The following is a 12,771-nucleotide window of genomic DNA, read 5'->3' as shown; positions in this document are numbered from 1 at the left end:
TCTCCTTTGGTCACAAATTCCTTCCTCCTCCACAAGTCTGAGAGGTAAACTATCCTATGTTCCTCTAATTTATTTATGATCTCATTCTTTTTTTTTAAATTTATTTAGAATTTTTTTCCACAGTATATATGCATGAGTAATTTTTTATATTATCCCTTGTATTCATTTTTCCAAATTACCCTCCCTCCCTCTACTCCCTCCTCCCGATGACAGGCAATCCCATACATTTTACATGTGTTACAATATAACCTAGATGCAATATATGTGTGTAAATACCATTTTCTTGTTGTACATTAAGTATTAGATTCTGAAGGTATAAGTAACCTGGGTAGATAGACAGTAGTGCTAACAATTTACATTCACTTCCCAGTGTTCCTTCTCTGGGTGTAGTTATTTCTGTCCATCATTGATCAACTGGAAGTGAGTTGGATCTTCTTTGTTGAAGATATCCACTTCTATCAGAATACATCTTCATTGAAGTGTACAGCGATCTTCTGGTTCTATTCATTTCACTCAGCATCAGTTGATGTAAGTCTCTCCAAACCTCTCTGTATTCCTCCTGCTGGTCATTTCTTATAGAGCAATAATATTCCATAACCTTCATATACCATAATTTACCCAACCATTCTCCAATTGATGGACATATGATCACATTCTTTATGCCTTATTTTGATCTTATCTTAGTATGTGGTGTTAAGTGTGGGTCCATGCCTAGTTTCTGCCATAATAATTTCCAGTTTTCCCAGCAGTTTTTGTCAAATAATGAATTCTTATCCCAAAAGTTGGGATCTTTGGGTTTGTCAAACACTGGATTGCTATTTTTATTCACTATCTTGTCCTGTGAACCTAACCTATTCCACTGATCAACTAGACTATTTCTTAGCCAATACCAAGTGGTTTGGGTGACTGCTGCTTTATAATATAGTTCTATATCAGGTACACCTAGGCCACCTTCATTTGATTTTTTTTCATTACTTCCCTTGAAATTCTCAACCTTTTGTTCTTCCATATGAAATTTGTTGTTATTTTTTTCTAGGTCATTAAAGTAGTTTCTTGGGAGTGAATCTGATATTTCAAAAGGCAAAAGAACTTGGTAGGCAACCAAGAATAACTTCCCAGCCAAACTGAGCATTTTCTTCCAGGGAAGAAGATGGACATTCAATGAAATAGGTGAATTCCTTTTATTTCTGATGAAAGAAAAACAGAGCTAAGCAAAAAGTTTGACCTCCAAATATAGGACTGAAGAGAAGGATAAAAAGGTAAAAAGAACTCTTGAGAACTGTATTTCTGTTATGGCTGTACCTAAAGAGTACATGTATAATTTGGTTTTATTGTTATAATATAAAAAAGGAACTAGAGGCAAAAAGGAAATTGTACCCGAAAAAGAGAAAAGTGGAGCTAAAAAAAAGGGAAATTATATCTCACGAAGAGGCAAAGGAAACCTATTATATCTGAGGGAATGAAGGGAGGGGGGTGAACATAGTGTGAACCTTACTCTCATCAGATTTGGCTCAAAGAGAAAATATTAGATATATTTGGTTTACATAGAAACTTCTCCCACCTCATTGAAAAGTGGGAGGGCAAAAGCAAAAAGGGAAGGGGTAGGGTAAATAAAAGGGAATACAGAAATAGTAAGGAAAAGGTTTAAGAAAAGGGTATGGACTTAAAGGGGAAGGGAAGGCTACGTGAGACAATTGGTACTCATAAGTCTAATACTGGGGAGGGTGGTAAGGGGGAAAGGAAAGAGAAAAACATAATTTGGGGATAATATGATGGCAGGAAATACAGAATTAGTAGTTTTAACCATAAATGTGAATGGGGTAAATTCCCCCATAAAGTGGAGATGGATTGCAGACTAGATTAAAAGCCAGACTCCTATAATATGTTGTTTAGAGGAAACACACTTAAAGCAGGGCAATATATACAGAGTAAAGGTAAAAGGCTGGAGCAGAATCTATTATGCTTCAGGTAAAGCCAAAAAAGCAGGACCTGGAGTTCATAATCGGTTGAGGTTCATTCAGTCTCCCAGGACTCAGACTGAACTCCACAAATAGTCCAGGAGTTGAAAAATTTCTGTTCTGTTGTTCATGCAGAGGCTCCCACCAAAGTCTAGGCACAGAGCATCCCACTTGATGTTTCTATGGAGATGGCCCAGAAGTGTTTGCAGGTTAATCCCCAGCCCTCAGTCTTGCTTCTCAGATTGTATCAGGAAGACTCCTGTTCTGTCCTGTCTTCTTGATTTTTCATCATTCAAGGTGCAAATTTTTTTCTATTTGTGGGGGATATCTAGAGAGCTTGAAATTTAGCAACCTTTCCTACTCTGCCATCTTCCCAGGATCCATCCTTAGAAAAAATTTTTATAGAGGAAAAATAACCCCCAAGTGGCACAGTGAATTGAGGACTGGGCTTGGATTTAGGAAAAATTGTATTGAAATCTAGCCTCAAATACTTAATAGCTATGTAATCCTAGGCAAATTACTTAACTTCAATTTTCTTATATGTAAAACACAGATAATAATAACACTATCAGACTCCCATGATTATGAAGATCAAGTGAGTTAATATTTGTAAAGCACTTTTGCAAACCTATACTACATTAACTATAATATGTTATTATAACATATATGGACATACTTGTTGTAGAAAAGGGTTGGAAAAAAGTAAATTTCAGAGATTGTTGAATGAACAAACAAGTTGGTTTGAAAGAATGTAATGGAAATTATTTCACTGTAAGAAACAATGCAAAACAAAGTGAATCAAATAGGAAAAATGTATAAAATCTTCAGAAATAAGATAACTCCTTGAAAATTAAAATTTGGTAAGAGGAATTGGATAATATTATAAAACACCAAGAAATAATAAAACTAAAAAAAAGCTAGAATAGATTCTGAAATAGCTCCTTAGAAAATATTTTAGAGAATAGATCAAGATGAAATGATATAAGAATTGTTGGACTACATGAAAATTATGATCTAAAAAGTATCTGGATAAATATCATAAAAAGTATTAAGGAAAATTGCCCTGAAATTTTAGACAAGAGAATAAAGTAGAAATAGAAAAAAAAATCTATTGTTCACTACCTTAAAGAGTTCTCAGGCAGAAAACTTATCAGGAACATCATAGTCAAGTTTTAAACTCCTAGATTAAGGAGAAAATACTACAAACAAATAAAAAACTTAAATAATATGAAAATATAATCAGAATTTCACAAAATTTGGCAGCTTTTACTCTAAAAATCTATAGGTCTTAGAATATCATATTTTAAAGAACACAAGAACTGGGATTGCATCCAAGAATAATTTACCCAGAAAAGTCGAATATAATCTTGAAGTGGAAAAATGAACATTTGATGAACTGAAAGATTTTCAGGTATTTAAACAAAAAGAAAAGAACTTATTGGAAAACATAATATAAAAGACTAAGAAAAAATAATATAAAATATTAAAGACTATTTTAAGTCGTTCATTAAGATCAAATGGTAGATGTGTGCATGTTATCAGTATTTTAAAACTATCATGATTACCAAGTTAATTTGAAAGAAAAGTTGGGGCTGAGTTGTATATGATGAGATGACTAAAAAATTGGATAGGAAAAGGTAAAAGAAAGTAATTATATTATTAAAATGTGGCATAAAAGGAAGACAATACAGAGGAAGCAGATTGGGTGACGGTCTGATAATGTTGAAACCTTACTCTCATCTGTGTTGATAAGCAAACAATGTATGCATCTACAAAGGTGTAGAAGTTTTCTGAACAAGTAGAGAAATGAAAAAAAAAATTGGGTCAGGGTGGGGAAGGGTCTTTTACAAGGATGTGTAATTTGGGGTTTGGAAGAGTGAAGAAGGGAGGATTTTTGGAAGGGTATGTGAATTGAGTCTTAGGGAGTGGGGGTTCTTGCAGGTGGGGGTAAAGTGGAGGTGCAAAAGTGGAGGGAGAAGATAATATTACAGGGATAGGGTAAAAAGAGATTAAGAAAGAAAATAATAAAATAAATTGGAGGAAAATTCACAAATAGTAATGCAAAGTTTGAATGTGAATAGCATGTTTTTAGCAGTTTTCTTTGTGATAGAAAGAATTGGAAATACAGCAATCCCCATCATTGGGGTATGGCCGAACAAGTTGTGTTATATGATTATGTTAAAATATTGTGCTATAAGAAAGAATTCAATGATCTTTGAAAGAATGAAAAGACTTGCACAAAATGATGAAGAGCAAAGTGAGTAGAACCAAGAGAACATTTTATACAGTAACAGCAATATTGTTTTAAGAATGACTTTGAGAGACTAAGTCATTTTGACTATTATATATACATAGATTAAACAAAAAGGGCATATGAAAAGGAATATTATCTGCATCAGAGAAAGAACTAAAAAAATAGAAGTATGAATGGAATAATTTCTCACAGGCACACACACACATATACATACATACACACACAAATACCTATTTGTATCTAATAGTAGTCATCTTTAGGGCAGAGTCAGAAAAAGGAAGGAAAAAAGGGAAATAGAAAGAAATTTACATTATCATGATTTTTTCAGTATATTTGTATGGAACAGAAAGTTGTACATAATAAATTTGCAGTTTTATGTGTAATTATCTTTTTTTTTATTGTGCTGTATAACAGATTTTTCCTTGAACTTAAAATAAAATAAAAATTTAAAAATAAAATAATTCTTTTAATTTACTTTTTATTATGAAATTTTTAACAAATGCAAAGATTGAAAAAATTACAAAAAGTAACAGGGATTGCAATAAAAACTGAATTTCTGTTTTGTACAATTTATAAAAGACATACAAATATAAATTTATCCAAACATTAAAAATTATCTTAAAAATAAATAATGTATTTCAAGACCATGGGAAGACTTAAATAAACTGATGCCAAGAAAAAGAAACATACAAAATTTAAAAGGGAAATGATAACAATCTCAAAATGAAACTGAAAGAGATACAATTTTAATAACCAAACTTGATTCCAGAGAAGAACTGGAAAAATATCTTCTCCCTTTTTTTTATTGGTGGGAACTCTAGGTTTTAAACAATAGGTTCTAATGTGTCACATAGATTTGCTGAATTATATATTACTTTCCTTCTAATTTTTTGTTACAGCATTTAACAGTATCAGGGGTTCTCAAACTATGGCCCGCGGGCCTCATGCAGCTGGTTGAGGATGTTTATGCAGCCCGCAGGGTTATGGCAAGTGGGCTGAGCGGCAGAGACAGAGTGTGAGTTTTTGTTTTTACAATAGTCTGCCCCCCCAACAGTCTGAGGGACAGTGAACTGGCCCCCTATTTAAAAAGTTTGAGGACCACTGAGTCTAGATAGTGGAGTGGGGATAGATTTATTCAGAAGTGAAGATGATAAAAAAAAAAGTTAAAATAAAATTTTTTGAATCGGTTCTTAATGGAAAAGAAAAATTAAAAACAGATTCCCAATTAAACAGTTTAATCAGATAATATAATATAGTAATAGGTTTAGACTTAAGTATGTCCTTAGAGGATATCTAATCAAAACACCCTTCCCCTTTTTGTTCTTTTTGCTTTTTCTATTTACAAATTAAAGAAGTAAGTTCTAGAGAGATTGTATCCCCAAAGTCATAGAGGTATAATTAGAACTAGAATCTGAACTGGGGTTCTCTGAAAGAGAGGAATAACTGGCATGGCCTAATAGGGTATTGACACCCACATATTTTCAAGATATCTGAAGGAAAGTTCCCAGAATGATGAATGGAACCCAAATGGAAGACTTGTGGGATAGCATAGACAAAAGTTATACAAAAAAAAAAAAAAAACCATGGATGAATTTCAATAGATATCCCTGAAGGTACTCTTTACATCAATGAGACCATATGATCCTAATTTATAGGACTGTTTGAGAAGAAAGAAATTTGAAACTGTAACATGCTAGATAAACATTAGTTACTATGATTTTTCCAAGAGAAAGATGAATATATATATATATTTGTGTGTATATATATATATATACATATTTTAGTTGCACTACAAGTGTATCTATATAATTTATCCATTAATATTAAGATGATATAGTTCAGACTAAGACATCATATCAACTAGATTTAAAATTGAAGTATCTATATATTTTAGTAAATTTATACTTTGTATAAGTGAGGGAGAAAAGAGCTTTGACTGCTTGTGGGAAGTATTGATCATGTTCAAAAGGAATAATAGGTATAATAAATAAATATAATATCAGGGATACAAATACATAGAAAGCAGACAATCCCATATCTCAATATATATGTTTGGTAACTAGGTTACCAAGTAACTAGGTTAAAAGTGGAAAGAATACAAAGAAGTCTTCTATTTGAGATTGTTATTTTGTTTTTTGAAGAAAGCAGTGATTTCAAGAGGTGAATAAAAGGAAAAGAAGATTTCTATGAATAGAGGACAGACACCTAGGCATAGTCACAGGCATGGGAGACCAACTGTTATGACAAATAGGCCAGTGTGACTCAACTGAAGAGCATGTAGAGGTGGGTAATGTATAAGTATTCTGGGAGAGTAAGAAGAGAGTACAATGTGATAAACTGTAAAAACCAGACAGAGGAATTTATATTTGACCTTAGAGGTAAATGGGAAGCTTGCTACTGTTGATTTCTGAGGAAGTAGAAAGGGGGGGGAGGGTAGTACACAACATGGTCATATTTGATTTTTAGGGAAATTACTTTGGTAGCTGTGGGGAGCATAAATTGGAATGTGTAGGGTCTTCAGGATATTTCAATAGTTCAGGAAGAGGTGTTCAAAATCTGAAATAGTATAGTGGCTGTGCCAGTAGCTAAATGTAAAAGATATCATGGAGACTGAAACTTCTTTACATACTTAGGCACATGGGCACATAAATAATTTTTAATGTACTATAACTCCACACTACTATTAAATGCAAAGTATTTAGAGGGATATTATGGATTAAAGTAGAAGAAAAACAAGGAATTAGAATTATGAAGATAAATGGGCTTTTTATGAAAAAAATCAAGGAGAGAAATTTTAAAACACATTTTGAAAGGGAATAGCATTAATAAAGGAATAAATGACATATTCTAGTGCATTAAAATTCCTTATTTGTACTTGATGTTATTTTCATTATGGTGGTAGTTAAAAACCCTAAAAGAATAGGTGTAGGGGAACTCTATTTAGACTATCAATATGTATGTGTCTATATAGATGTATAGATTTGTGAGTGTGTGTTCCCAAAATCCAACATTATTTGCAAGGGAAAACACCAGAAGTTTAAAAGAATGATCTCAATTTTTTACCTCAACCCTCTAAAACTTTTTGAAAAAAGCATTTGGGATTGGGGCAGTTAGATGGCACAGTAGATAGAGCCCCTAGACTCAGGAGGATCTGAGACCTGAAACCTGAGATTTATGGTTTCAGACATTTGACTTTATCTTGTGTGATCCTGTGCAAGTCAATTGTCAAAAGTCAGTATTTGAGATTTGAAGAGATCTTTCAAGACATCTAGTGTAAATATGTTACTTTTGAGTTAAGGAAACAGGTTCTGGGAGTTATATTGATTTGTCCAAGATTATTTAGCTACCTAATAAGGGAACTAGAACTTGAATTTGGGATTCCTTTCTCCCAATCTTGTAGTTTTTATTTTGTTTTTTACCACCACATCAGAATTTTTTGTTTCTATATTATATAGATTTCCATTACTTATAAAAGCATTTTTAAAATTGTAAAACTGGTTTTTCACCTACTAAATTATTTTAATCTCACAATCCTCTAAACAGTAGTAATAATTTGCCTAAAAGATTATAGATAATACCAGAATGCCCTGTTTAAATTTATTTTTTTCTAAATCTTCATCTCAAGTAGAACATCTATTAATTTATGTGCCATTATAAAATGATAATAACTGAAATAATATAAGATTTGGCCTGACTGACACAATAGATACCTGTAGTCCACATTTCTGAATACAGCTCTAGACTTGTTTATGACTTGAAATAACCATACATTGTTAGATACAGTTTAACCCAAGACCAGAAGAAACTAAAGAAATAATTACTCCTTCCTTTTACAGGTAGTGCTACAATATGATTTACTTAATGTCGCAAAAGTAACAAGGAAGAGAGTTAGGATTTTAGCCCAGATCTTCTGACCCCATAAATCTCATGATCTGTCCACACCAACATTATACAGTTTATCTAGATTTCACTGCTGCAAGACCAAAATCAATTTCTATGGTAAGCCTTGGATTTATTTCTTCCTGTGAAGTGAATCACTGCTGCAGTTTTAAAGGCTTGTCCTAATAAAGAGTTTGACTGATTCCTCTGGGGCTCTCCTCATTCCTTTGCTCCATTTTAGCCTGATTCCTCTTTCCCCTTTATCTGCATTATAGGTTTTATCAGTTTATAATTTCCTCATCACCATGAATAAAATATCTCAGCCCACTAACAGATCTGTCTCTCCCATTCTCTTACTCAACACCAAATTCAATAGCTGTGATCTCTCACATCCCAAGCGATTTTCTGGGCTGACCCTAGGGGACAGTCTGAAACAAGTGACTTTGGTGGTTCTTATAAAGGTGGAGGGAGGCAGTAAAAAGAACATCTTTTCACAAATAAAACACCCCATGTATCACCATAGCTGGGAATGAGTAAGGAAAACACATACTGTTCTAAAAGTCTAAAAGTCACAGCTCCTCTAGGATGGACTTACCCCACCCTTTCCCCTTTAGGATCAATCAGATTTACCTTCTGTCTCAGGTCTTCAAGGACAGGTTCATAGGAGTCCTTCCTGTTCCAATTCCATAGCCAGGAAAACATGACTTGTGTGTGTGTGTGTGTGTGTGTGTGTGTGTGTGTGTGTGTGTGTGTGTGTGTGTTTCTTCTAAGAGGAAAGGGAAAGGGAGTTGGTGCTGGACCATAAATCCAAGGTCTCAATGGGAAGAAAAGCTGAAAGTATACACCAACAGTCCCAGTCTGCTCCTTTCTCTTCCTGTCAGCCTCCTCACTCGGCCAGTTTGCCGAAAACTACTTCCAGAAACTGCTTTAGCTGGTAACTCTGGAGTTTGGGGGTGGAGCTGACCCTGACTTAGAGGACGTATATGCTGGCAATTTCCAGCCTGTAACAAATCCAGAAGATTTCTGTCATATAGAATGAAGCTTCACACTTCTAGATACTTTAGAGGAATGGAAAAGGCTGATGTTGGAAAGAAAGATGGGGGCAAAATGAATAAAAAGCACAGATGTAAAAGGAATACAAAAGGTTCCTTCTATGGTTTGTATTGACATACAAAGCCAATAAAATTTACCCAAATTAACTATGAAGTACATATGAAGAAAGATACTATCTGCATCTAGAGAGAGAAAGAACTGATTAATAAAGTTATGTATACAATAATTTTGTATCTAATTGAAGCCATCTTTAGGCCAGTTTGTGGAAGGAAGGGGAAATAAAGGAAATCTGCATAATAATTTTGTTGCATATTAAAAAGAAATACCAAGTTTTGCATAGTGAATTTGCAATTTAATGTACAATTATCTTTTTTATTGCACTATGTTCTGGAAATGCTTTTTGTTTATTCTAGAAATTAAAAATAAAATTTTAAAAAGGACAAGAACTTTTTTAAATACCTACTACTATTTCCCAGATTCTATGCTAAGTGATTTAGAAATATTATTTCATTAATCTTCATAAAAACATTGGGAGGTAGTTACTATAAGTATCTACATTTTACAATTGAGGAAACTGAGGTAGACAGAAATTATGTGATTATGTGCCTAGCTCACACAACTGGTATCATTACAAATCCTTCCATCTATCCACTATATCCCTTAAGTTCTGTCTTAGGACATATAAATTAAAGAGGTGCTTTGGGAAAATTGCACAAGAAAAAGCAAACAAACCCTAAAAATGAGAAAGAGAAGGAAAGGTGGAGCAAGAGAAATTAAAATAAAGAGTATGTAAATCTAGGTTAAAATATGTCAGTACAAACATGAGAATGAACTTGAAAGATATGGATTAGAGAGTCCATGAAATTGCATGTATTTAACAATTTTGGTCTTCAGAGGACCCTTTCTTCTAATATTATTTATTCTCACTTTTTTTTTGCTTCCCACTAGATGCTCCAATCTCTAGGCCTATACTTTGCCTGCTTTTCCCAAAACAAGAGTTTGCTTCAAGAATTTCACAGTTTGAATCTCAGATAGTCCCATTTTTTTTTTCACCTGCTGTTTAAAGCTATTTAATGCTTTACTCGCAAGTACCCAGGCACAGAGTGAATTGATATGGTATCTCTGAGCAAGCAAATGATCTGTCCATCAGATATGTCCCAGGAGGAAAAAAACACTTGTTAGGAATTTTATAAAGGGAGAAAATATTTCCAGGGTCAGGTAGCTGGGTAGGAGGGATGATGTTTGTGTTCCAATCGCTTTAGATTTGATCCCACACTCCCTGGTATAAAGTTTTCCTTTGCCCTGCTCTTTATTTAGAGACATTTTAAAATTTTTATACTTTATATTTCCATACTACTGTCCTTGTTATGCCTCACAGAAAATAGTTTTGTGTTAATTGATAGATAGCAACTAGTTGGTTGATATTTGAGAAATGTTAATTGATTAATCAATATTGGAAGGTACCATTATTGATTGGGAGGTGGAAATTATGAGAAACTTCAGTCCTCCAGACTTACTCCTAAACCTCTGAATAAAAAGTAATCAGCTTTCTTCTAGAGACCCAGTCTGTGAGTTTGAATCAGAGTTGAGAGAGAGTGAGCAAAAAAGGGATGCTACATACTAGACCTTCATATGCGTTAAGTATTGGATCCCTCATGTTTGCAGGCAACTATTGGGAAAATGTTCCATTTGGGATTTCCCTTATGGAATACCCTAGTTTTCAGTATCCATTACTTTTTCCCCCCTCCCTTTCAAGACTGTAATTATAGTGTTATTCCCTTACAAATCAGATAAATATTTTTGTAATTATTTTTATTTGAATATAAACACACACATACATGTGTGTGTATATATACGCACATATATACATATATGTGCGTATATATACACATGCATATATATGTGTGTATATATACACACGCATATATGTGTGTATATAAATATATATATATATATATATAGTATGTTTGTACCCATTATGAATCTCAGCTAATATGAGAATCACAGATTTTGTTTCCTCAGTATTCTGGGTTCATGAAGGTTCATTTGTTTTTTTTCTTTTTGCATTTAAGCCTAGATAGATTGTTTGCCTTATTGTGAGATCCTTATGGTCCTATGAATTCTTTTGAGAATTCTAATAAAGATAAATTATTCCAGGAAGTTTAAAAAATGAAATACAATGTCATGAAATTTGCTTCATTCATTTCTCTGTTGCTGGCTGTTTTTTTTTTTTTTTAATCTAACATCTTCAAGAGTTTCTTTTCTTGAGGAATAATGTATTTAATTTTCAATTCAACTACAATAAGAATCCAAATGGTCAGAAAACTGATTGTAAGCAAATAGAATAAGGTTTGTCTATTCGCCTAGAAATCGGATAACTCCATGTGTCCAATATAATTTAAGAGTTGCACTCATGTTGGAAAACACCTGTTGATTTTGCTTTTTTCCTTTTCCCTTCTTTAACTGAGTCTAATTGTCTTATTGTTAGGTGAGTTTGGAATTCTGTTCATTTGATTCTTGAAAGCAAGAATTAATTGGCACATGAATCCAGAATAAATTTGCCCATTTTAGTTTTTGGTACAGCAATTCTTACAGAACTTTTGAAGAGAATATGACATAAATATTTGACCAAACCATGTTATGACCAAGACTATATGGAAAGAAAATCAATGAAAATTTTTGGTTTCTATCCTTACGGTAAGGGAGTAATTTCTAGTGACTTCTAAGTCCCATATTCTTACAGGAAGATTTATCACATATTGGAATGATCTATAGAGGTCAGGTCCCTTTCTAACATAAGGTCACTTTTCTCTGAGGAAAGTCATTTTGAGTGACAAGATAGGCCCTGGTCAAGGAATAAGCAAGCAGTAATATTATTTAATTGTTGAATCAGCATAATTTTGTTTTTGTTTATAAGCCATTTTCCAGTCATTTCTGACTCTTCATGAATCCGTTTGGTATTTCCTAGGCAAAGATACTGGAGAAGTCTGCCATTTCTTTATTCATTTTAGCGATGAGAAAACTGAGACAAACCAAACTAAGTTGTCTTGGCCAGGGTCACACTGTTAATAAGTATTTGATTCTAGATTTGAACTCATGAAGAGGTTCTCCCTGATTCCATACCCAGGGCTCTATACACTGCACCCCTGGCTTCCTACATAATTCTATACTTGGTGATGATTGTGATTCTGTACCATATTGACTATTTTTAGATTTTTTATGTATGGCACCAGGGAAACAACTGAAAGAAAAATGCTTAAGTCTTCCTGGTACCTCCCAAAGAACTATCTTTACTGAGGATATCAACATTGAGTTCAAAAGTTAATCAGCAATTTGCTGAGGACAGCACATTTTACAGGGGGGAAATGAAATAGTAGAATCACTAATATTTTCCCAGGCCTCAGAGCATGATTTTTTTCTTCTTTCTAGCTTATATATGACCTGTGCAATATACTCTGCTTGTTTTAATTTAACAGATACAACACTTCCTGCCCCTCTGGGTTCTTTTCTCCCTTCTTAAGAGCCTGTGCCAAGTTCCATTGAAGGCATGATATATCCAGTACATGAGTCATTCCTTTGTTCAGTTTTCTCAACTGCCTGGTCACTTCCTTGCTGGTTTGGGTCAAT

The 12,771-nt window shown here is 33.5% G+C and overlaps 1 protein-coding gene across 6 annotated transcripts in view; it reads right to left on the bottom strand.

Annotated features, from left to right (window-relative positions):
- Positions 1-9,023, bottom strand: part of LOC141561187 (multidrug resistance-associated protein 1-like) — a 109,070-nt gene extending 100,047 nt beyond the window's left edge. For 2 of the 6 annotated variants that reach the window (XM_074300428.1, XM_074300429.1), the window contains exon 1: positions 8,722-9,023. In XM_074300428.1, the coding sequence (XP_074156529.1) occupies positions 8,722-8,793 (72 nt within the window). In that variant the 5' untranslated portion in view covers positions 8,794-9,023. The remainder of the gene's footprint in view (positions 1-8,721) is intronic. The other 4 variants (XM_074300427.1, XM_074300432.1, XM_074300430.1 and 1 more) reach the window with 4 other exon arrangements.
- Positions 9,024-12,771: the final 3,748 nt, after the last annotated feature.

Source organism: Sminthopsis crassicaudata, chromosome 3 (assembly GCF_048593235.1).
Source record: "Sminthopsis crassicaudata isolate SCR6 chromosome 3, ASM4859323v1, whole genome shotgun sequence".
NCBI classification, from domain to species: Eukaryota; Metazoa; Chordata; class Mammalia; order Dasyuromorphia; family Dasyuridae; genus Sminthopsis; species Sminthopsis crassicaudata.
The sequence above is the reverse complement of the archived record's forward strand: the minus strand, read 5'-3'. Positions and strand labels throughout refer to the sequence as shown.